At 33.7% G+C, this 23,697-nt stretch overlaps 4 protein-coding genes across 7 annotated transcripts; 3 read left to right on the top strand and 1 right to left on the bottom strand.

The window, feature by feature from the left end:
• The first annotated feature begins 532 nt into the window (after positions 1 to 532).
• LOC101221914 (scarecrow-like transcription factor PAT1) lies at positions 533 to 4,069 on the top strand. 4 transcript variants are annotated; one of them, XM_011658577.2, is made up of 2 exons: positions 533 to 652; positions 1,758 to 4,069. In XM_011658577.2, the coding sequence occupies exon 2, from the start codon at positions 1,862 to 1,864 to the stop codon at positions 3,497 to 3,499; it is 1,638 nt and encodes a 545-aa protein (XP_011656879.1). In that variant the 5' UTR covers positions 533 to 652; positions 1,758 to 1,861; the 3' UTR covers positions 3,500 to 4,069. The 4 variants fall into 4 exon arrangements, with proteins under 4 accessions (XP_011656879.1, XP_011656880.1, XP_031743515.1 ...); XM_011658578.2 differs by having other exon boundaries at positions 543 to 652; positions 1,761 to 4,069; XM_031887655.1 differs by lacking the exon at positions 533 to 652 and adding an exon at positions 659 to 1,250.
• A 5,982-nt stretch (positions 4,070 to 10,051) lies between these two features.
• LOC101222153 (probable serine/threonine-protein kinase WNK11) lies at positions 10,052 to 13,253 on the top strand. Its single transcript, XM_011658575.2, has 3 exons — positions 10,052 to 10,207; positions 10,867 to 11,370; positions 12,718 to 13,253. Exons 2-3 carry the CDS (start codon positions 10,867 to 10,869, stop codon positions 13,102 to 13,104), a joined length of 891 nt encoding a protein of 296 aa, XP_011656877.1. The 5' UTR covers positions 10,052 to 10,207; the 3' UTR covers positions 13,105 to 13,253.
• On the bottom strand, positions 12,465 to 14,558 carry LOC101217271 (thymidine kinase a). Its single transcript, XM_011658576.2, has 4 exons — positions 14,268 to 14,558; positions 14,000 to 14,144; positions 13,792 to 13,913; positions 12,465 to 13,667 (listed from the first exon to the last, which is right to left on the bottom strand). The coding sequence occupies exons 1-4, from the start codon at positions 14,435 to 14,437 to the stop codon at positions 13,301 to 13,303; spliced, it is 804 nt and encodes a 267-aa protein (XP_011656878.1). The 5' UTR covers positions 14,438 to 14,558; the 3' UTR covers positions 12,465 to 13,300.
• Positions 14,559 to 18,690: 4,132 nt separating this feature from the next.
• On the top strand, positions 18,691 to 23,260 carry LOC101222391 (heterogeneous nuclear ribonucleoprotein 1). The gene is made up of 5 exons (XM_004139966.3): positions 18,691 to 19,137; positions 19,250 to 19,374; positions 19,717 to 19,948; positions 20,197 to 21,391; positions 22,643 to 23,260. Exons 3-5 carry the CDS (start codon positions 19,727 to 19,729, stop codon positions 22,654 to 22,656), a joined length of 1,431 nt encoding a protein of 476 aa, XP_004140014.1. The 5' UTR covers positions 18,691 to 19,137; positions 19,250 to 19,374; positions 19,717 to 19,726; the 3' UTR covers positions 22,657 to 23,260.
• The last annotated feature ends 437 nt before the right edge of the window (positions 23,261 to 23,697 follow it).

The raw sequence follows: 23,697 nt of genomic DNA, 5'->3' as shown, positions 1-23,697 counted from the left end.
GTGAAAATTTAAGATTTTAATTTATACATACAAATATTTAGAAGTATAATTTGAAATTTAACGAAAAAATATTAAGTTTTTTAAATAAGAGTATTATTTTTTAATTTTTATAGATTTTTTTAATGATAATATGAAGGAAAAAGAATGAATCACTCTTTCTAATATAATAATTCGAGTGATATATTACTAGTATCTTGCTATTAATTTACAAAAAAATGATAATAAAAAAGTAAAAGTTGGACATAGTTGTAGAACAATTTAAGGCAAAAATTTATGTTATTTGGAAAATGTGATATAGTAATTATGAAGGTTTAAGAGTAAAGTATTAATGTTAATAAATAAAATCACATCCAACTAATCTCATTCTACTTTTTCTTAAGGCACGAATGTCGCATATAATTAGCGGCTTATCTTTTGGGGAATAAATTATTTTAAGGGGTATTTACGTACTTTCACATAACTAAGTGCCAAAACTATCGAATGCATTTTCCCAATAACTAAATGCCTTTTTGTTCTTCCACTCTCTTAAATACTCTCTCAGGTGATTCACATAAGACTCCTCCCCTCTCTCTCTCTCTCTCTCTCTCTCTCTCTCTCTAAATGACTCAAACTATGTAGTGAAGTCTCTACCTTCAACACTCTTTCAACTTAGGTGGGATCAACAATTTGCTTCATTATATCAACTTATGCAATTTTCTGATCAATGAATTTGATTTTATTTGTCTTCTGAAAATTTCAACAATTTTGATGGTTTTCTCTTCTGGATTTGTGGAATTTGTTCTCGCTATTTTGTTTTCATGTCTGATTTACTATTTCTGCAAATGGGTTTCGTTGAAAATAGGGATATCAGGCCTAAATTTGCTACTGTTCAGTTTTTATGCTCTGTTTTCTCTCTTGCATTTTTTGTGGAAGTCGAATTGTTTTGGTGTTTGTTTGTTTATATTTTATTACTTTTCCAAGTGGGTTTGGATTTTATAGGGGTTATACTAGCTGGGGTCGGATTAATGGTAGATCGAATTCCACTGTTTGGGTTTCATGTGTGAATAGTTATTTAGCTCTTCCTGTTTTTTTTCTTTTTTTTTATAAAGCTATCTGATGATCTGGTGGGGGATATAGTCGAATACGTGGAAAGGTATAATCATGAGTCACCGAACTAAATTAAAATATTCCTGGATGCTTTTTGTTTTTATTTAATTGCTTTTCCTAAGAAATCAGAAGTTTAATCTCTCTCTCAACTTGTTTGAACGAGTGTAAGTTTCGATGATTCTTTCCTGGGCTAGGATTTTCTATGTAGGTTCTCTGTTTTCAACTCTGATCTAATGGAAAAATTAATTTTTGTGAAATGTTCTCTTCAGTGTTCTTTGATGTTATATGGTTGGTGTTTCACTTTTAGAATTAGTTGAAGTTCATAGAAATAAAGACTAAGAAAAATGGTCTTTTCATTCTTTCTGTATGTGTCTTGTCTTGTATGCAGAGCATATGAGCTTTTGTCTCTTCTAAAATCTTTGGTGTTTACATTCTCATATGTTGAACTGAGAAATTTTATGGCAGCTTGAATATTTAGATGCTATGAGCTTGTTTGAGCTTTGGAGTATGCTGTCTGTATTTTATTTGTTGGCCTCTGCCAGATTTTAGATTAGCAACAAACTAATATCAGAATGATTGAATTGAGCCAATTTATTCTATAATATGTTGTTTTCTTCATTTTTACTAAGATGGGAATAATTCTTCTGCTGATTTTTGGTTCATATGTGCAGCAGCTTTAGATAAAGGTTTAGAACAGCAACTCTTGGAGCAAGGATCTTGAACACTCTTAGCTTCGGTAGAGATAAAAAAGTCCCTTCACTACAAAATTTGTAAAATGCAAGCTTCTCAGCTTCATAGAGGTTCACATATGGCAAAGAGGTTGTGTTATCAGCCACTTCAGGAAGTGGATGCCTACTACTTCTCCCAATTTCAATCTTTAGGTCGCCAATTATATTCCAATGTTGGCAACCAAAGAGGTCACTTCAATGTTCAAGACATCGGTGATCGGTACTGCACTCTGGAGTCGTCCTCAGGAAGCCACGGCTATGCAACTCACAACTCGACCTCAACTGTCACTTTCTCACCAAATGGGAGTCCAGTATCGCAACAGGATTATCGTTCAAATCCTTCTGATCAGCATAATTCCCCTGACAATACGTATGGTTCCTCAGTAAGTGGATCCAGTATAACGGATGATATTAGTGATTTTAGGCACAAACTACTGGAATTGGAAACTGTGATGCTTGGTCCTGATTCTGATGTTATATATAGTTTTGATAGTATCTACCAGGAGGGGACGGACAATCCAGAGATGGGAACTTGGGGACAAGTGATGGATGCTATTACTAAAGGAAACTTGAAAAAGATCCTAATAGCTTGTGCTAAAGCTGTATCAGATAATGATGCATTGATGGCACAATGGCTTATGGATGAGCTGCGCAAGATGGTGTCAGTTTGTGGCGAACCGATGCAGAGGTTAGGAGCGTATATGCTGGAGGGGTTGGTTGCACGGTTGGCTTCCTCAGGTAGTTGCATCTATAAATCTTTGAGATGCAAGGAACCAGCAAGAGCCGAGCTCCTCTCGTATATGCACCTTCTTTATGAGGTTTGCCCATACTTCAAATTTGGATACATGTCAGCAAATGGTGCCATTGCAGAAGCCATGAAAGATGAAGATAGAGTTCACATCATTGATTTCCAAATTTCTCAGGGTACTCAGTGGGTCACTTTGATTCAAGCATTTGCAGGTAGGCCTGGTGGGCCACCTCACATTCGTATAACTGGTATAGATGATCCTGCATCAGCTTATGCTCGTGGAGGTGGCCTAGATATTGTTGGGAAGAGACTTTCCAAGTTAGCAAAGTTATTTAACGTGCCATTTGAGTTTCACTCTGCTTCCATTTCTGGCTGCAATGTTCATCAAAACAATCTCGGCATTCGACGAGGGGAGGCTTTAGCAGTGAATTTTGCATTCATGCTACACCATATGCCAGATGAGAGTGTAAGCACCGAAAATCATCGAGATAGGCTACTGAGGCTGGTTAAAAGTCTGTCTCCAAAGGTCGTGACACTTGTTGAACAAGAATCCAACACAAACACGGCTGCCTTCTTTCCCCGGTTCGTCGAGACACTAGATTACTACAATGCCATGTTTGAATCAATCGATGTTACTCTTCCAAGACAGCACAAGGAGCGAATTAACATCGAGCAGCATTGTCTAGCCAGGGAAGTTGTCAACATACTAGCATGTGAAGGAGCAGAGAGAGTGGAACGACACGAGCTACTTGGAAAGTGGAGACTGCGATTTGGATTGGCAGGATTTACACCTTACCCGTTAAGCTCGTTGGTGAATGCTACCATCAAAACGTTATTAGATAACTATTCTAACAGGTATAGACTCGAAGAAAGAGAAGGGGCTTTGTATTTAGGGTGGATGGATAGGGATTTAGTTGCTTCCTGTGCATGGAAGTAAAAAAATGTAACCATGGCCATACAAGAACTAGCTATTGAAAACCAAGGGGGAAATACATGGTTCTTTTCTGCTTCATTAGATGCTGTGACAAAAATTACACGAAATGTATTGCCAAGACGGGAACTTTTCTTGCTTGGCTGAGCTATAGTTCAATTCTGGTGCAAACTGCAGGGCCTTGAAAATATGGACTATGTTTTTAGTTTGATGTTTGGTTATAAAATGCAAGCTGGGATAACCATGGTAACTTAATGATGGTCTTTTAGAACAAGGGCCTTTTTCTTCGGTGGCTAATTCCAAGAGATTAAATATCCGAAGGGTTACTTCATATAATCTAGAAAAATGATGCATAAATGTAGAAATTTATGTTAGTTTCTATCAAATTTAGTAAGCCGTGTGGTTTCAAGTTTACCCTTTAGTTGGTGAGTTGTTGAAGAAATGCCAATGTAAAAGTACTACACAATCAATTTCGTGTATCAGAGACCAGTATTATCTCTGTTAAGTTATTGTTAATGTAACTTGGGTTGATAGAGGCCGAAACTGTATCAATGTGTTCGAAAACTTTCTTGATTATGTTTGAAAACTTTTCTTTCTTTCTTTTTTGTCAGCTTTCAAGCACAAATCTTTATAACTATTTGACAAACAACTTCAAGAAAACAAAACAAATTTAGTTTGAAAAGACAAGCAAATGATTAACAAGAAAGGAATATTTGTTCCTCACTTCAAGATTTAGAAATCTTTACCATCTAAATCAATCACTCTTCCTGCTTAAAAGAACCAAAAAGTATAACGATAATTATACTAAATGAAAGGTCAGTATGAAGCGCCATTTTCACCTATATAGTCTAAATTCAGATACTTCAATAAATACAAGTACACAAAGTAAATAGATTTATAGGCCATTAAAGATGTGAAAATTTTGGATTCTTCAGATTTATTCTCTTCAATACCTTGAAACTTGAGAGATTGCAAATGTTTACCAAAGCTTCAAAACTTTGCTTGGAAGTGAACATTTAATGTTACGAGAAGACTTTTAGCTTTCATTTTTGTCATTGCCACTTATTTCCTTATCCATTAAGACTTTATAAATAAACTGGTGGCAATTTTTTGGTTTAAAAGTTAAAAAAAGAACAAGAATTTGTAACATTTGTTGGAGAAAACTATAAATAAAATTTAAACCAAATATACTTCAAACCGAAACAAATACACTTAATACATAATATTTAGAAGTTAGAAGAGATGAAAATAATTTATTGGATTTTATGTTCTAAAACTTTTAGTTTGTAATTATATTTTGTTTTTCAATAAAGTGGTTATTAAAGAATTATAAGTGAAAATTGTATATTCTTCAAATCCAAAAAATTAAGGACTCAAAGTTATCTTGTGTAAACTTGAACTTTATGTATAGACATAAACATTGATCAATTTCGAGTATATAGCTCAAACTATCTGTAGTATATGAATAAGGTTGGACACTTTATTTCAGGGACACTATGGATGCGACATGTTTTGTTATTATTACAAACAATGTGACCATGAATTCGTTCATGTAGAGACATGTAAGTAGAGACATCTAATGTAAAGAGCTTATATAAGACCAAACAATGAAATAATCACTTTTACTTTACAACCTTGTTAATGGTTAAAAACGAACCATTTCTTTCTATTGATGACCTAGGTAACTTAATCTTAATCATGACCTAATTATGAACTTTTATTCACATGAGATTATCTACATATATAAGGGCAACTCATTAGCGTTGGTCCAGTAAGACACCCATTTTATAGGTTAAACCAGGTGGATAGCTAGGAACATAAGGTGTAAGATGAAATTTACTCTTGATCATTTTCGAGTAAGTAGATAGGTTGTTCCTTTATGAACTGAATCCAAGTCTTGGACAAGAGGTCTCACCCTATCATTGGCCTGAGAGAGATTCGGTTTATAGGTTGAGCCTTAAACCAATTGTTTATTAAAGGATTAGTGGGACTTAAGAAACAAGTTGTAATCGCAAGGGTAAAACAATATTTTGACCCAACTAAAAATATGAATAATCTGTGAAGAATTAACTTACGGATCATGGTTATATCAAATGGACACAAATATATATGCAGTGAGGGGAGTGCAACTACAGAACTTTCATGGAAAGATCCATTAATTAACGAATGTTGATTAGCTCGATCAAAAAGAGTTTAGGATTATTTCTAAAACCTCAGAACTTGTTAAGTTTTGGCAAAGAAAAGTGAAACTTTAAAAAGATTTGGTTCCAAAGTCAAGTGTTGTTCGGAGTTTAAGTTTAAAAAAGTTTCAAAAGTGTCATTTAAGTATGTTTTTGTTTGTGAGAAGAAGGAAAAGTAAAGAAGATGAGAAGTTGAGGTTGAAATTAGTTGAGGCTGAGAGTTTGCCCAGATTTAGGGGAAGGGGCCTCAAGACTCGATCTTGTTCAACCGAGATAAGAGGCAAAGTAAAGGCAGAAGTGAAATTTTGGTGCTCTTCAAGCTATGACAATCCAAGATGAAGGATCGAAGCTTAAAAAGTTAAGATCTCAAACAATCTCGGGGCTGTATTTGATCGAGATTGAAAGTTCAAAATGAAAAGTGAAGGAAACTCAAGCCATCTTAGGGCTTTGTTCGCTCGAAACTGAAAGCAAAGAAGGACATTTAGGGTTCGTGGACAAGAACTTGGTGCTTGTTCGATCGAGAAAGGAGAAAATATTGATGGATCTTGGGTCGATCTTGGCCAAGATCACTTAGTTGACGTGCAATATACATTTTTAAGAAAATTTTCAACGGGCAAGATTAGCGTTTTCCAGACGCAATGAGTGTTTTAAAGGTAACAAACTCTTATTTCTCTCATTTCTCATCATTTTCAGCTCAAGAGAGAAGAGTAGAGAGAAGTATGGTGAGAGTTGAGTGTTCTTGGAATTTTGGAAGCAACAACATCAGCCAAGCATAGTTTGGTTGTTCGAGCAAGAGGCATTCTAGAAGTTGTTGTCTTTGGCGAGTTAGAGCTAAAGAGGAAGGATAAAAGCATAAATCAATGCGATTAGATGATTAAACTTTCCTTCCTCGTCATGCCTAGAAATGAGTTCATTTTCAATTTTCAATTACTCGCCATGCTCACCTTGCACCGCCAATAATTAGGATAAAAGTACAATTTGCATAACATTATTGTATAGCTTATACAACATGATTTTAGTTGCACAATAAGACATTAACAGTTTTAGATTCTTTTATGTTTGACTCTAGACTTACCAGGAAACCTCTCTTCACTTGCACTTGGACGATTTTGAGGAAAGCTTGCAGGACATGCATATCTTTAGAAATTTGCAACGCATGAATAGAAATATACCTTTTACCACATAACCCTATCCAATCGCTTAATAGTCGCTCACTTAGAGCTTAATTAGCCTAACAAATCCACGAGTAAAACATATGCATATAATATATCAAGCAAAATGATGCAAGAGGAGAAAAGGCGACAAATATTTCAGTCTAAGTTCTATGCGGTAAGGTAAGCAACGCGATAAGAATAGCTAGCGAGGAAGAAGCATGCATTGGATGCCAAGAGTTAGGTGTTTTACATAGTAATGCAAGGAGGCCTAAGGAAGTACTGTGGCAGAGAAGTAGGTGTCCTGTTGAAATGACTAGACGACCCTCTGAGGAAAATAAATGTGTGTTGCTTCCCGAGAAGATAAAGAGAGTCGGGTGATTAAAGAGTGCGACTTTCCAAGGAGATAAGGTTGACATCTCAAGGAAACGTTCAATAGCCGCTGACATTTAGCCTATTTGTTGAGCATTGGATTGGTTGCATGGCGCGGCAAATCAGTGAGGTGACACGTGTAAAGCATGAAAGTGACCCTTGGTTGTGAAATGTCACTATAAATAGGGCCAAAGGCCAAAGGAAAGAGGAGTCCAAGATGTTAGATTTTCTAATAAAAAATGACAAGGGGAAGTTCTAAGTGCAGAACGGCCGATTGAGAAAACCGCTAGACGAGAAGAGAAAATTGAAAGAAGAAAGGAAAGATGGAGTCACAAGTGTCTGTGGGGGATTCTTCTAAATGAATGTTTGTTTGTGGATAATCCTGATAAACGAATGATCATTTTGAAATGATCTTTCAAATAATGACTGTTGCGTATGATTCTCATTCTTAAATATGTATTTTAGTAAATGGTTTTCATATGAAAGTGAATATCTTCGTGAACGATTTCATGAGCATGTTGAAGCATTACGTTATGTTCCTTACATTTTTAAAGAAGTATCTTATGAGTAATGAGTTAACTAGAGCCAAATATCCCCACATAGAGTTAAAGAGATATAGGAACGGTAGAGATAAAAGAAAATATTAACTGCCAACCAAAAATAACAATTTGTATCACCCAAAGGACCACCTAATTAGGTAGTTATTTAAGAAATAAAAGAAAATTTGAATGAGTGAATCAATTCTCTTGTAATATTAGGAATGACCACCAATATCATAAATTAAATATGATATGAGCCGTAGGTAGTAAATGTTGTTCTCGAGATTGTGGTTGTTGAGATGGTCACAAGTAGTAGTCATGCATGTCATGGCCAATTAACCATAACTTTTCTTTCATTTTATATTATGATTCTATACAAAGAAGCAGAGTTAAGGTAAAGATCTTGCATAACTGAACAGAGGAGAGGAAGATCATGTGAATGTATATTTAAGTGGTCATCACAAAGAGTTTGAAGGAAGAGGGTAAAGAAGTAAAAGGCATATGGCTTAAAGAGGAAGGTGCCTAAAGCCGATATGTTCTTAGCTTTCTCATGAACAAGATACCCAAAGATTCAGTGTCTCAATTTCATGGCCACGAGCAGTCCATGAAATACTCTCCCTCTCTACATGTGAATCTTTTTCATTTTTACTTCTTTTTTCTTTTAATTCCCACGGTTTTTTCCCCCTCTATACATATAAATCAAATGTTTGATCAATAATAATAATATTGTAAACAAAGGAAAATAATAAATAAATAAACCGTGAATATTACTCCTATGTTTAAATTTATTTGTTTTCGTATTCATTGTCTACCAATATGCATGCACTATCAAATTAAGTCAAACATTTTAACTAAGGTTCCATTTGATATTCTTTTTCAACTTTTCAAATCAAGCTCATAAATGTTGTTCATGTCTATTGGTTTTTATGTTTTGTGTTATTCTATACATTTTAAGAATGTTTTGAAATACAAAACAAAAATCTTTTATCTTTTTGTTTTAGTTTTTAAAATCATGTCTATAGATATACTTCTACCTTCAATTTTTCTCTTTTGATATCTAATTTCTACCCATAATAAATAAATAAAAAAAAAGCTTTTGAAAAGTTTGTTTTTATTTTTTGGTATTTGGCTAAAAATCATTTTACTTGATTAAGAAATATGTAAATATGTAGATCATTGTAAAATAAAAAAGAAATACGTTTTAATTTTAAAAAAATAATTGTGAAACATATATGGTTAAAAGAAAGTAGTTTTAAGAAACTTATCTTTCTTTTTAGAAATGGACTAAAACTTCAAATCTGTACATATACATTATAAAAGATGAAAATCACAAATAAGAAATTGTGAAAAACTAAGAATAATTTTAAAAACTAAAAACCAATAAAAAAAATGTTATTAAAGAGACAAATTTTTGTTTTTAACAACTTGTTTTTATAATTTCAAATTTGACTAAAAATTAAAAAAAAAAAAAAAGATAAAAACCTCAACAGTAAAATAATAGGATAAAATTAAATTAAAAATTAAAAATTAAAAGTTATAAATAAAGACGACCATTTGATTTTTAATTTTCTTTTAGTTTTTTTTTTAGAAATATGTTTTGTTTTCTGGCATGATTTTCATATTTATTTAAGTTAAAAAGAAAAAAAGAAAAAAAAAAAGAGATTTCTTAGTCTCTAACTTTTCAATTGTTTGTAGTTTTTTCTTTAAAATACTTTTGTTTATGACATTATAAAGGACATAAAAGGTTTACTAGAAAGCACTACATAATTCTCACGTTATGGTTATACAAATAAGTACTTACTATTTTGAATATATAGATTTTATCTTCTTAGTCAAACTAATGATTCTATGCACCAAAAAGCTTCAAAAAGACATTTTGTTTTAATTAAAATATTTTGGAATCCTTATGTTTGTTTGTTTTCTTTTTTGCATGAATATTGGATCATGTCTAGATATGAATTACATGCAAAACACTTTTAACTCACTTTTTAAATTACTTGAAATTAAATCTATTCTACTAACTTTTTGATAATAATAATAAAAAGTAGGATACATATGGTTAGAGTGCATTTTCCACGTATAAACCTAATAAATAAGAAATACATATTTAAGAAAAGAAATGAATTGCAATTCAAAATTCGAAGATCTAAAATAGTATAATAATAAAGTTTAAAAAATGGACAAGTTTAAGACGTAAAAGAAAAAAGAAAAAAATTGAATATTAATTAATCTTGAATAATTATCCAAAAAGAAATGAAAAGTGGAATAAGAAAACTACGTCGTTTATTTCTTTTTATATTTTATATTGTAGTGTTGATATGGATTACGCGCCACGTATAAAATCAGAATCCTCCTGCCGCCTCGACCTGACGCAAGAGAAAAACCAACTAAACGGAACACAAATAGAGATACAAGTTTTTGTTTCTCGCTCCGTTTCTTCGGAGATTTTCCCTCTCCGGCATCAACCCCAAGGTATTCTCTCCTCCTCTTCTTCTTCTTCTTCTTCTTCTTCTTCAAATTATACTGCTTCTCATGTTAATGGATGTTTGATGTTTGATGTTTCTTCGACACCCTCCTTAATTAATTGCTCCCCTCTTTAATTAATAGGTTTCTTCTTTTTCTTTGTTCGCTTTATATGATTTGCGATTTCATCAACCGGGAAAACCTTTGATCTCCCCTTTCAACTCTTTTGAAATGGTTGTTACCCAATTATCTGTCTTTAATTTGAACTGCTGATTTATGTTCATAGTAATTAATTTGAGTATTTTGTTGTCGTTGTCATTTTTTTAATTCTAATTTTAAAATATTAATAACATAACCTACAGAAAGATCGGCAATAGTAAATTAGTAATGGTAAGTTTCTGTGCCTTTAATATTTGTTTGAAGCTGGGGTTAGCTGTATCGACAATCAAGGTTATGCATGTGACGACTAGAGTATACTTGTTGCATTTCTTTTGGGATTCAACCGCCAGCTCTAAATTTATATGCTTGGTTTCATATGTTTTTATCTTTTGTTTTTTGAACTATACCTCTTGAATTTTGATCTAGGTCAAGTCAAGTAGACTGCATCACTGCTGTAGTTTTATTTATCTTATTTGCTCAATTTACTTAAAATTTGAAATTCTTTACAGATGCCAGCTGAAAACTCAATTCCATATGATCGTGATGCAGAGCCCTTTGTTGAGGTCGATCCAACTGGAAGGTTTGGACGATACGATGATCTTCTTGGGTCTGGAGCCGTAAAGAAAGTTTATAGGGCATTTGATCAGGAGGAAGGAATAGAGGTTGCTTGGAATCAAGTTCGATTGAGAAATTTTAGTGGGGATCCAGTGTTCATCAACCGTCTGAGGTCTGAGGTTCAGCTGCTGAGCACTTTGAACAACAAATATATCATCGTTTGTTACAGTGTTTGGAATGATGATGAGCATAATACATTGAATTTTATCACCGAGGTGTGCACATCAGGAAATCTAAGGGATTATCGTAAGAAACATCGACATGTGTCAATTAAGGCCTTGAAAAAATGGTCAAAGCAAGTGCTCGAGGGATTGGATTATCTTCATACTCATGAGCCTTGCATTATTCACAGAGACCTCAATTGCAGTAACATTTTTGTCAATGGGAATATTGGCCAGGTATTTGATTTGCAAACGAGTTCTTTTTCGGTTTCTAAATTCTCAATCCTTATTTTTTGTTACATATCAAATCTTATTCTAGGGAAATTATCAGAAATGTCAATGATTTTCTGACTTTCTTGCAGTACTCTTTTTAAGATTTGACTGAGTTGCTTGAATAACTGTTAATAACCTTAGACAAGATTGTCTGTTGGCTTTGTATTGGGGTAATTGTCAGAAATGCACTCAAAAGTTTTTCACCTTTCACAAATAACACTTTTGACTAATTCTTTTAATGAATCATCTTGATGAATCTTGGCCAGGATCGATACTGAGACAAAAACAAGAATTTGAACTTTTAGTGCACATTCCACTTTCTTGGTGAAATCCTTTGAACCTCTCCCTTCCCCCTGTATCTTAACTCCCTATCCTTCCTTTCATGGTTCAACAAAAACATTATAAGATGAAATTTAGAACATACCTCAAACAGCAAATTGAGGACACATTGCCAAGTTGGAGGAACAAACTTTTCTCCTACAAGGGCTTGAAGAAACTTGTCCTATGTACCTCTTAAAACATTCTTTTCCATGGCATTGTGTTTCCATGTGTAATTTCCCTTCGTCAGTGTCATAAAACTAAAATCTAAACCGACAAAAAAAAAATAGAAAAAAAAAAAAGTTGAATCAAAAGGAAATAACAGAAATAAAAACAAAGCTTGTGACAGAGGGATCAGAAATTAAATTGGGGATTTGGATTTGAATATGAAATTTGAAGAAGATTTGGAGAACGATTGCTTACATTAGATTTGAGGGAAGATTACAAATAGAATAATCTGAAAGAGTCAGTCCTAATCTTTGTCTTGGCTGGGATTCACCCAGAAAGCCAAGAAAAACTCTGTATGTGAAGTTAAAGATTTTGTTTTGATCATGGTACCAATCGATATGCACTGATAACCACTAAAAAATTAGCCAAACAAGATGCTAAGTGGTAGGTAGAAATCTTTTGAGTCCTATTTTTGACAGTTATACTTTGTTGAAAGGTGAAACTAAAACTGTGTTTATAATCAATTAGTTGGCTTCATCGAGTTGTGTGATAATAGCAGAGAAAAACTGCAGTAAGGGGAAATGCATTAACATCACTGTTTTTCTCTCTTATTCACTAGAATGTGTTTGTGGTTAGAGAAAAATCTTTCACAACATTATTTCCTGGACCCAAGTATCAACTATCAAATCTCAAGTTGGCTAGCTAATTTACATGATTCCCAAGATAAGATTAAACCACAAACATTTTAATTGTTCACCTACTTATTTATCTTGTGTGGCTTTACAATGTTTAAGGGTGTTATTACATCCACTCTCCTTTGAACAGGTTAAAATAGGCGATCTAGGGTTTGCAGCTATAGTTGGCAGGAGCCATGCTGCACATTCAATCATAGGAACACCCGAGTATATGGCACCAGAGCTGTATGAGGAAGACTACACAGAGATGGTGGATATATACTCCTTTGCAATGTGTTTGCTCGAGATGGTTACTATGGAGATACCATACAGTGAATGCGATAGTGTTGCCAAGATATACAAGAAGGTAACAACTGGAATTAAGCCCCAAGCAATTACCAAAGTAACTGATGCTGAAGTCCGAGCTTTCATTGAGAAGTGCATTGCACAGCCAAGAGCAAGACCATCCGCTTCTGAACTTCTCAAGGATCCCTTCTTCGACGAAGTCAGGGATGAAGATTCTGAACAGACTTCTTAAAGACAGGGTACTAGTACCAAGTACTGACTGACGAACACAAAAAAACTAAAAGTATATGGCACTCTTTTACCTACTGCATTTCAGGTTGTAATTGATTTCTAGTTCAATTGACTTGGCGTCAATGCAATGAAATCTTTTATTTCCACTTAGGCTTGATTTTCCTTACACAGAAGACAAATATCTTATAAAAGGTGTTTCAAGTTTCAATATATGGAAATACACAGGCGAAAATGAAAACATATTGTCTATAAAAAAAAAATAATAATAAAAAAAAAATAAAAAAGACTAAGTTGAATTTAGATAAGTGAAGTGCCTCTAGATTTGAGGCAATAGTTCGAGATCCCATAGCATTCTTCGAAGATTGTATGACTTCTTGTCCAATGGCATAATGATGGCGGCACACAGGCATATAGACATCAGCCCCAGCGATAAGTTCGGTCTTTGTCTCCTCTGTTTTTCTCAATGTAAAAAAAGCTCTTTTCCCACAAAGTTCACATCTAGCTGTCAACTTTGTTACTGTATCAGCCAGAGGAACAACGTCAAGCACTGATCCAAAACTCCTCCTGCCAAAAAAATTAAAATAAAATAAAAATAAAACCATACAAAACCCACCCACCAAATTAACTTTTGAATAAACCCGTGATTTCTCATCAGATGCAAGATACTACGTAAACCTTTGAATAGTACCTTAAGTAATCTCCATCTAAGCCAGCAACAACAATGATTTTACCATCTCTATCAGCAACATTGCAGCAAAAATCATAGAGATCATCGAAAAATTGAGCTTCATCAACACCAATCACATCCAACTGCCGGTTTTATTGAAGAGTGAGATACAGAACAAGATGAATATCTCAAACTAATACTACAGAATGATTAGTTGTAAAAATTATACCTCATTATAAGCATCTTCTCCGAATTTCTGACGAAAAGATGAAAGATCTGGCAGTGCCCAGCATGGAAATTTGACCCCATCATGTGTTACTACTGAATCTATGGCGTATCTTGTGTCTTTACTTGACTTGATCATCACCACGTTCCTGCTCATCATATAACAAATCAAACACGGATCCAATCCATGATCAATCTAAAAAGCAATTCGATCTGTCTGCAGATCGTAAGAATAACAGTTGGATTAAGCCTTAGAACGCAAATTTCTTTACCTGCCACTGTTGCTCTCGGATTTGATCCGGCGGAGGAGCGCCGTGGTTTTTCCAGCAAACATAGGGCCGATGATGACATGAACTTCACCGGCAAGGCGATGAGAAGATTCTGGTCTAACGGTGTCAGCGTAGGAGGAGGTGAACGGAAGTGAAGTCCTGCAGGACTCCATGGAGAAGGTTGAAGACGAAAAGTAGGGGGAAATTGAGGATGAAAAATTGAAGGAGATGGAAGGTGTTGGTGATGAGAAATTGGGGTTTGGTTGAAGAAAATATATAGAAGAGGGGAAAAGAAGCAAAAATCGGAGTGGTAGGTTTGAAATTTTGATTGGATGGTTTTGAAATTTTGGAGGGAATGTGGAAAGAGTTGGGATTTGGAGGGAAACTTGTTCAAGAAGTTTTTGACTTTTAAATGGCTTTCTCGTAAATAGTGAAGAGAAAAAGGGTGAAGATAATATATTAAAATTCAAGAAAATAAATGAACCGGGTTAATTTTGGTAACCGGGTTATGGTTCTTTTTGTGTAATTTAAATGGTTTGGACGGTTCGGTCCCACCAAAAAAGAAAAAAGAAAAAATGGGATATATTTTGAACTTTAATTTGGTAATTAAGTGGTATGTTTGAATTTATAAAGTAAGCCTGTGATATAAAATCTTACTCAATAAATCAATTAATGATTTTACGAAATCTTTCAAAATAAAAGCAAAATTGTCCACATTTATTTCTGATTTATCATCTTTAACCTTCTCCCCATAAATTAATTATGTTTATTTAGCTATATTATAAATAATTATTATGCTAACTATCATTTTATACCCATCAACCGCCTCCAAAACTAATTATTATATAGATTCAAACCTTACTTCTTTTTCTTTTTTATCCATTTAAACCTTTAATTAAGTTTTATTTGCGTGTTCTTTTTTAAAATATAGCAAACCAACCAATATTTATATAGGACAAAACAATTTTAAAAATGAAAAAAGCTCCTAGACTCATAATAAAAAATATCAAAAATGTCAACATGCAGTTCGTCGGTCACACATGCGCGTGTAATTTTTCTTCTAAATGATTATCGAAAATGTAGAAAATGATGCGAGATCGTGTAAGTAGTATCGACACGATTATGTAGTTCTTTTTTGCGATGGAAAAAATGTTTCAAATCTAAATGATCTTGTTGGCCATACTAAACAACGTTACTACAAATATGACCTTCTTTGATATACAAAACATGTCTACCTTGATGGTATTGATCATCAAGAAATGAGACATTGATGTTTTTTGTCCGAAAAAATAATAGATTTCCTTTTATTTTCTCACACTCACCTTAGGTTTGTGCTAATTGACATCTTCATGATCTTGATTTCTTCCTGCAGTGGGGATTTAAACTCGAAACATATATATAGATGCCAGTTGAGCTAAACTCATATTCTACAACTTATACCTATTTTAAAAATCTTAAATTACAAACTTTTAATTCAACTCATTAAAGTTGAACACAATAACTAATTTAGCTTTGATAAAGTTACTTATTTCAATATAATTATGATTATAATCGTTAACTTTTAAAAAAATAATATTATATTATGGATGTATAGACATTAATAATTGAAAGAAATTAGTAAAGCTTTAAGAATATTATTGATGAGTGTCATGTTTTCTGAGTCCGTTATCGAGAGTCCGAATTTCATGTTTCATAGAAAATAGTTTTTTATTGATGAACAATGTCCAATATATTATTTCTTTTATAGGTCTTGCCCACGATCTTATCATAAACCCAAAATTAAAATTTTTTAATTGATGGGCAATGCCCATCAAGATATCATTTTTCTTGATGGACCTTGGCCATGAATTTTTTTTGTTTTTTTGGCTTTGTCCATCAAGAAATTTCTAAACTCATCAAGAAATTCAAAACAAATATATTAATTTTTTTTCGATGATAACCATTGCAAATTAAGAAAATTCATTATTTGATTGATCTCATCCGTCAAGAAAATCTATCTAACTTGATGAACATTGTCAGTCAACTAATATATTATCTTTATGTTTATTGTCCATCGAGAAATAATTTTCTTGACGTTTGTGGACCATCAACTAAACAAATGGAACTTTGACCATAAAAAAAATAATTTTTTTAACGTTTTTTTTTTGTATTTCTTCAACGAAATAATGAGACTTTTCTTGACGTACATGACTGTCAAGATAAACATTGTATCAAGAAAAATATTTTTTTAATGGTCCTTTACCATGACCATCAATAAATTAAAATTTGTGTGCGTCAAGAAAGACCAAATGTGTAGTAGTGTGATTCGATTGACTATGGTACTGATCATTTACATTATATTTACACGATCGTGTAGTTCTCTTTTAAACGATGGAAGAAGGGCTTCGTATCAAAATGATTTTGTTGATCATTCTAAATGACCGTGTTGACTAGGTACGTGATTGTTTAAATCATATCCACAAGATCATGTAGTTCTTTTTAAACGATAGAAAAATTACTTCAAATTTAAACGATCGTGTTGATCATATCAAACGAGCGTGTTGACTAAGTAAACGATTATTTAAATCATGTCAAAGTGATACTTAAACAATCTTGGTATTCTTGAATATGAAGAAGATGAAGTTCAATCATCTTTTTAAACGATCTTGAATATTTTTTAGATTTAAACAGGAGAAAAAATATTTTAAAAATAGAAGAAATAAAATCTAGAATAGGAGTTGAAGAAGTGTGGAAGAGAAAATAATAAATCACAAAGAAGAGAGAGAAGTGACGAATAGTTGGACAAATCTAAAATTTATTAAAATATTTTACGAGCTTCAAGGGTTTTTTGATTTAGTTACACATGCAATAAATACTTTTATGTGCCAACATGAGCTTAGCTCAACTGTATACAATTATTAGTTTACGATTTAAATTTATATTTGGATAGTAATTGGGATATGAATTGATATTTGTTAGGTGAAGATTTTGTTTTTTAAAAAAAAAACAGATTGAAGAAAGAGTAAATTTAGAGAGAAAAAAAAAAGGATAAATTGGAAGAGGCAATTAAAATTATGATAAGTATTTGCATGTGATTCACCTAAGCTATCATCACCATCCCAGCTAATGGCAAGCTGGAGGAGACCAACCTCCCACTAATCAAATCCAGCTTAAATGTATAAAAGGAACTTTGCTATCAAAGTATACATACAAAAAGACAATAATAACCCTTTCAATATGTGGAGAATAGTTTGATGCAAAGGGGTATTTTGGGTACTCCACAAACTTTACATGGAAGTTACACAAAAGGATAAGAACCACTTGACAATGTTTGTGCTGCTTCAACAACTTCATTTGCTTCAAACCTTCTTCTGAGAAGAAACAAATGAAATATGTGCACCCAATTTTGGACATTCCAAACTATGTAACAATATTTGTCACATTTCTAATCAAATTTGAATAACTTCCCTTCTTTTTTATATTTTAGTCATGTTTGCGAATGTATCGTAGTTGCTTAGAATTGGTAAGTCGCTACTCGCGTAAAATACCATTCATTTAGCCTTTAAGATTTTGGAGTTTATTCAATTTTGGTTTCTATATTTCAATTGTTTAGTTTTACTCGTAATTTCAACTATTTTTAAATGTAGTTTCTTTAAAAAAAGATTGTTGAATTTTATTGAATAACGACAACAATTTTCTTTGGTAAGAAAATAAAACATGTGAATATGCTTCAACATTAGTTAGGGTAATAAAATGATTTTAGAAAATAATAAATTTGTATTATAGACTAAGTTTGAGATTTAACAAAAATTATAATGGTATAAATGATAATGATAAAATTAATAATTCACTTCCGAAACTAACCTAAACAATATGCGGAAGGTTTAGTAAGAAAATGATTACTTCTTCCCATATTAGATGACTAATTAGTTAGAGGTTTAACTCTACTTTAACAGGCTTAAGAGGTAGAGCTTATTCTATCATATGCAAAAGAAAATGGCAATGGATGATGTGGTATAAGTAATATAGAAAGTGTGACATAGGTTGGCCTTTTGAAATGATGTGGTATATGTACATGGCGGAATAAGTAAGGCCCGTCTAGACTAAAAATCTAATTGATATAGAGTTGAAAGTGAGGAAGTAAATAAATTAGATTAGGTGTATATAAAGTGTTATTTGGTGTTTGATGGGAGAGAGTTCCACATGATATGGGATGGGAGGAGAAGAATGAAGAAGGAAGAAGGAAGTAAACCATAAAATAAAAAGAAAAATTGGATAGTGGAAAAGAAAAGATGGTTAATGGGATGGTGAGAGTAGATTTCCATGCATATATATAAAAAGAGGTTAAAAGGTTGTGTGATATTTAGCACATGAACAAGGGAAGTTGAAAGAGAGAGAAGCATTTTGAAAAAGAAGAAAAAAAAAAAAAAAGAGAAAAAGAAAACAGTTTTATTTGGTTCATTATTATTATTATTATTTTCTCCTCCCGTAAGTTTCTTAGTAAAGATCAAAATTAAAAGAAAAAAAAAGGAAAAAAAATTATATAAGGAAAGTGAGAGAAAATCTTCATCTTCCAGTTTCAAAGTTCTTATACATTTCTCACGCTAGACACCTTCAAGCTTCTGTTTTTTCACGTTCTCTTTGTTAGTGTACAGTTTTGTTTAAACATAAATAGAATTTCCCGATCTGCTTGGTAACTGAATTTGCTTTCGCATAATCAATCTCAAACACAACAATTCTGAAAGGCTTAAAAGCAAAGTTTGTGGTTTCAACCAACATATTTACACACAGAACAGAAGAAGAACAAGAAGGTTGAAGATGTCTCTCCTTATCATCCTCCATCCTCTCAGATCTTAGCTTTTCAAGATTTGGCTTTCTGGGTCTTCGCTAATCGGTCCGTTTTATGGGAATCTCCACTTTATTTTTCGATCTTCTCTGGAATTCTATTAACTTTGGATCCCCTTATTCCTTCTTTTTTGATTCAAATGCTTTCTGGGTTTTCTCAGGTTTGTTGAATTTTGGTCGAACAATTGATCGACGATGGATCCAGTGTTTCCAAATTGATTTATTTTTATTATCTCCTCTCTTGGGATATACATTTCCTCGATTGTCTCTTTGATTCAAAATAAAGGTACTGCTTCTCTTATTGATTTGTCATTCACCCGCATTTGATTCCATTTCCTTCTTCTCTTTCACCTTCAAGAGGTTACAGATTACAATTCTTCTTCTTATCTTTGTACACCGATCTTCTACTATAATGAATCCTCATACCTGATTTTATTCCCTTCATTTCATTTCTACATCACTCTCCTTAAAATTCGATCTTCAGCTCTGCAATGGATGTTCGGGAATTTAGATTTCTGTTGTGTTTTTTTTCCTTATCTGAATCGACTAGAAATGTATGGATGCTATCTGCATTTGATGGGTTTTGGACATCTCAATGATATATGGCTTCTGTTGCTGTGGTATGTAGGAAAAGGAAAATGCAAACTGATAGTGGCAAATTATTTGTTGGTGGAATATCTTGGGATACTGATGAAGACCGTCTTAAAGAGTATTTCAATGCATATGGTGATGTTGTAGAAGCTGTCATTATGAAGGATCGGACCACAGGTCGTGGTCGAGGCTTTGGCTTCATTGTTTTTGCTGATCCAAGTGTTGCAGATAGAGTTATAAGGGAGAAGCATAATATTGATGGAAGAATGGTGAGTTTGTTAACCTCAAATGTGTTTCTTTGGACCTGCAGAGATAGCTCATTTCTTATTAGCTCGTGATTCGTAATGTATTGCTGAGCCGTTTATTTTTCATCCTTGGTGAAATTTCTAATTGTCTGAGGATTGAAAGTTCTTTTCCTGATTAGTTTCTCAGCTTGACTTCAATCACTATAGTCTGCATTTGCCATTTTAAGACTATTTGAACTCGACCTTCATTCTTCAATTTTCTTCATCCTCAGGTTGAGGCTAAAAGGGCTGTTCCTAGGAATGATCAGAACATTGTAGGTAGAACCAGTGGTAGCATTAATGTTTCTCCTGGTCCTGGACGAACTCGAAAGATATTTGTTGGGGGGTTAGCATCTACTGTTACAGAAAGTGAATTCAAGAATTATTTTGATCAATTCGGGACAATTACAGATGTTGTGGTGATGTACGACCACAATACTCTTCGACCCAGAGGATTTGGGTTTATTACATATGATTCTGAAGAAGCAGTAGAGAAAGTTCTTATCAAGACTTTCCATGAATTGAATGGCAAAATGGTTGAAGTCAAGCGGGCAGTTCCGAAAGAGTTGTCACCAGGCCCCAGCCGTAGTCCACTTGGTGGATACAATTATGGTCAGAGTAGGGTTAATAGCTTCCTTAATGGTTACACTCAGGGTTACAGTTCAAGTACAATTGGAGGCTATGGTGTTAGAGTGGATGGTAGATTTAGTCCAGTTTCCAGTGGTCGAAGTGTATTCACCCCATTTGGTTCAGGTTATGGAATGGGTGTGAACTTTGATATTGGCTTAAACCCAGGGTATGGGGGAAATTCTAATTTCGCCAGTAATCTCAACTATGGACGGGGACTGAGCCCTTATTATACTGGTAACTCAGATAGATTTGGCAATATAGGGTATGAAAGTGGCAATGGAGGAAACTCGTCCTTCTTCAGCTCAGAAACTCAAAACTTGTGGGGAAGTGGAGGGCTCAACAATGGAACAAACTCTGCCAATTCCAATGCTCATTTGGGATCAGCAACTGGTGGCAGCGTTGGGGGAACTGGATTTGCCAATTCTGGAGTTAGCTGGGGTAGTTCGGGAATCTCGTCTCAAGGTGGAGGAAACAATGTTTTTAGTAACTCTGGGAATCTTAATTATGGAGGTGTTGATAGTAGTTATAGTCTAGGAGCTGGAGGGTATGGGAGAAACAGTGGTACTGTTTTGCCTCCAACATCATCATTTCCTACCTCAACTGTCGGTTTTGACGGTCCCTTTGCTGATTTCTACAGTGCCGGTTATGGTGATCCCACGTGGCGTTCTTCCAACTTTGAAAGAGATGGATCTGGACCCTTTGGTTATGGGCTCGGCAGTGCTGCTTCGGATGTCTCAGCCAGAAGCTCTCCTGGTTTTATTGGTGGTCATAGTGTTAATAGGAGGCAGTCAAACAGAGGTTAGAGCCACTGTTTCAAAATTTATACAATGCCTCATTCATTATTTCAATAGTATCTCCTGATTTCTCTTATGAGAAATTTTGTTTTCCAAATGCTCCGATTATGAACAACCAATTGTAGAATTATATTTTTATTGATCTTGCAGAAAGTTGTCATAGCATCATCATCCATGCTAATTCTGCATTTGATGATCTAGATATTAGCTCATTTTGATACTAAATCACAATTATTTAGTTGCTAACCGAGCAAATTTATATTGTCTAGTTGGCTGACCTGTGTATACATTTTCTTTTACACTCAGTGTGGGAATGATATACGTTCAGTATGTGTCTGGTACAGCTGAAATGTGACATAGTATATTGTAAGAATATTTAGAGTTAGCTCCCAATGAACCTTTTTTGGTTGCCTGGATCTTGTTTCCAGGAACACGCTGTCTAAGGAATTAAAACACCATGTTGGTTTTGGCTGAGGTAGCACTCTTCTATAGTTGTTTTCTTGGGATTACTGGAAAAAGAAGGGAACAAGAGTAACTTATATAGTCATACTAATTGAATTTACTGAGTTATATAAATGAAGGGCATTCAAATATCAAACTTGCATAAACTACTCAACTGATCTTTTTTTTTTTTTTCAATGGAAAGGTGATTTCTCTCACTTTCACTACCTTGCATTTGGTGATTGAATTTTTATGGGTCCTGTACATAACCTCTGTGTTCACATGCACACATATGCTTGCAAACCTGCAATTGTGCAGCTCTCTCGTTTAAACTTGACAAGCTCAAGCATTTGGCTAGTTCTAGATCATCATAAATGTTTAACAACCTCATGCTTGTTGAATTCTCCTTGTCCATATATGAAAAAACTTGGATGTTTCTTTCTAGGCTCATTACAATGTCCTAAAATATATCCCTTTTCATTTTATCATGTGACTATTGAGGCATCGATTATATTTAGTACAGCCTTTTAAAATGTTTTAATTAACGAGTGTTACCCAAAATCACAAAATGGCACCAGATAATCTGTGATGTTGAATTGAAGTTTAGGATAATGAAGCTGTTAACCAAGACACACTACGGTGTTGTGTATCATTACGTCATTTCGTGTTAAATGCTCTGGTCATATAGTGTTATTCTTTTCCTCCTTTTATTTGTTGCCTATCTGATGAAAAGAAAATGGAGTGATAATATTCTCTGGTATTAATTGTCAAAAGCAGATTGTTAGATACTCAATCTCCTCGTTTTTTGCTTCAGGAAACACTACCTAGGAATGATCGGATATGTCGACATAGTAGATGAAGATAATTGGTGAAGCATATGAAGTTGCGGACCAATCAATAGAATATTCAGTTCAATTACCCAACAAAAAGGAAAAAAAGGGGAAAAGAAAGAAGAATTATCTAAAGCTAACTGAGTGCCGATGCTGAGAACCAAGCTTAGAGGTATTTAGCCACTTGGGATTTTGTGTTCAGGTTTGAGTTTTGATTAGAAATTTTTCTTTTGGTTTTGTTTTTTTTTTCTTCTTATATTTGAGTGAGATGTAAAATCAGATTGCGGCAGTATAGCAAAATACGTATCATCATGCATCTTCAGTGAGGTGGGGATCCACAAAGTTATAGACTATGCCTTGTTTTTTATTTAAGGTCAATCTTTTTAATTTTTAAAGTTCATCATAATTGTAGCAGTAATACCGGAGGCAAAGTTGTGAGCTTTGTTTAGGAATACTGTTTGTCCCATCATTTTGGTTTGTTTTTGAACAAATTTGTATCAGAGTTCCTCTTTTTTTGTTGAATTGTTAGTGTGAAAAACATTCAAGGGATATCCATCTAGGCTCTCCCTATGAATAAATAACCACAAATTCTTCGTCTTTTCTCTTTTCGAGTTAGCTTTCATAACAACATGAAAAATTCTTGTTTGATGCTTTTAGTTTCTGCTTTGAATAAATATGCCTAAAAACTTTATATGTTGCACTATCAGTCCATGTAAATTTTGAAGGTGGAACAGGAACAATCTCAGATTCTTCTCATCTCAGTCCCCTTTTTGTGGGGCTACCCTTTATTTTTATTTTCTCTTTTTCTTTTTGGTCCCTTTCTATTCCTTTTCCCCCCATTTTGCCCCAGATCAATCAGTTAATTAATTTTCAGTCATGTTATCAGTGGTTTCTTTTAACCATGAAATGTCTTTTGGAATCTGCTAAGCATTCATTCACTGTGGTTTTGCATTAGTCTTGAGTCAATTCATTGACTCTTACATTACATCATGGTTGTGATAAGGTTTTTATTCTTTTTGTCTTTCCATTATACGATTAC

This window comes from Cucumis sativus, chromosome 6 (assembly GCF_000004075.3).
Source record: "Cucumis sativus cultivar 9930 chromosome 6, Cucumber_9930_V3, whole genome shotgun sequence".
NCBI lineage: Eukaryota > Viridiplantae > Streptophyta > Magnoliopsida > Cucurbitales > Cucurbitaceae > Cucumis > Cucumis sativus.
This window is presented reverse-complemented; position numbering and strand designations above follow the sequence as displayed.

What these genes read in the sequence shown, in the direction of transcription:
- LOC101222153 (XM_011658575.2), top strand. Translation starts at nt 10,867, where the DNA reads ATGCCAGCTGAAAACTCAATTCCATATGATCGTGATGCAGAGCCCTTT. An exon ending in TCAATGGGAATATTGGCCAG is followed by an intron (nt 11,371 to 12,717) that starts GTATTTGATTTG and finishes TCCTTTGAACAG; the next exon opens with GTTAAAATAGGCGATCTAGG.
- LOC101221914 (XM_011658577.2), top strand. Translation starts at nt 1,862, where the DNA reads ATGCAAGCTTCTCAGCTTCATAGAGGTTCACATATGGCAAAGAGGTTG.
- LOC101222391 (XM_004139966.3), top strand. Translation starts at nt 19,727, where the DNA reads ATGCAAACTGATAGTGGCAAATTATTTGTTGGTGGAATATCTTGGGAT. An exon ending in ATAATATTGATGGAAGAATG is followed by an intron (nt 19,949 to 20,196) that starts GTGAGTTTGTTA and finishes CTTCATCCTCAG; the next exon opens with GTTGAGGCTAAAAGGGCTGT.
- LOC101217271 (XM_011658576.2), bottom strand. Translation starts at nt 14,437, where the DNA reads ATGGAGTCCTGCAGGACTTCACTTCCGTTCACCTCCTCCTACGCTGAC. An exon ending in TCCGAGAGCAACAGTGGCAG is followed by an intron (nt 14,145 to 14,267) that starts GTAAAGAAATTT and finishes TATGATGAGCAG; the next exon opens with GAACGTGGTGATGATCAAGT. An exon ending in TTAGATGGAGATTACTTAAG is followed by an intron (nt 13,668 to 13,791) that starts GTACTATTCAAA and finishes TTTTTTTGGCAG; the next exon opens with GAGGAGTTTTGGATCAGTGC.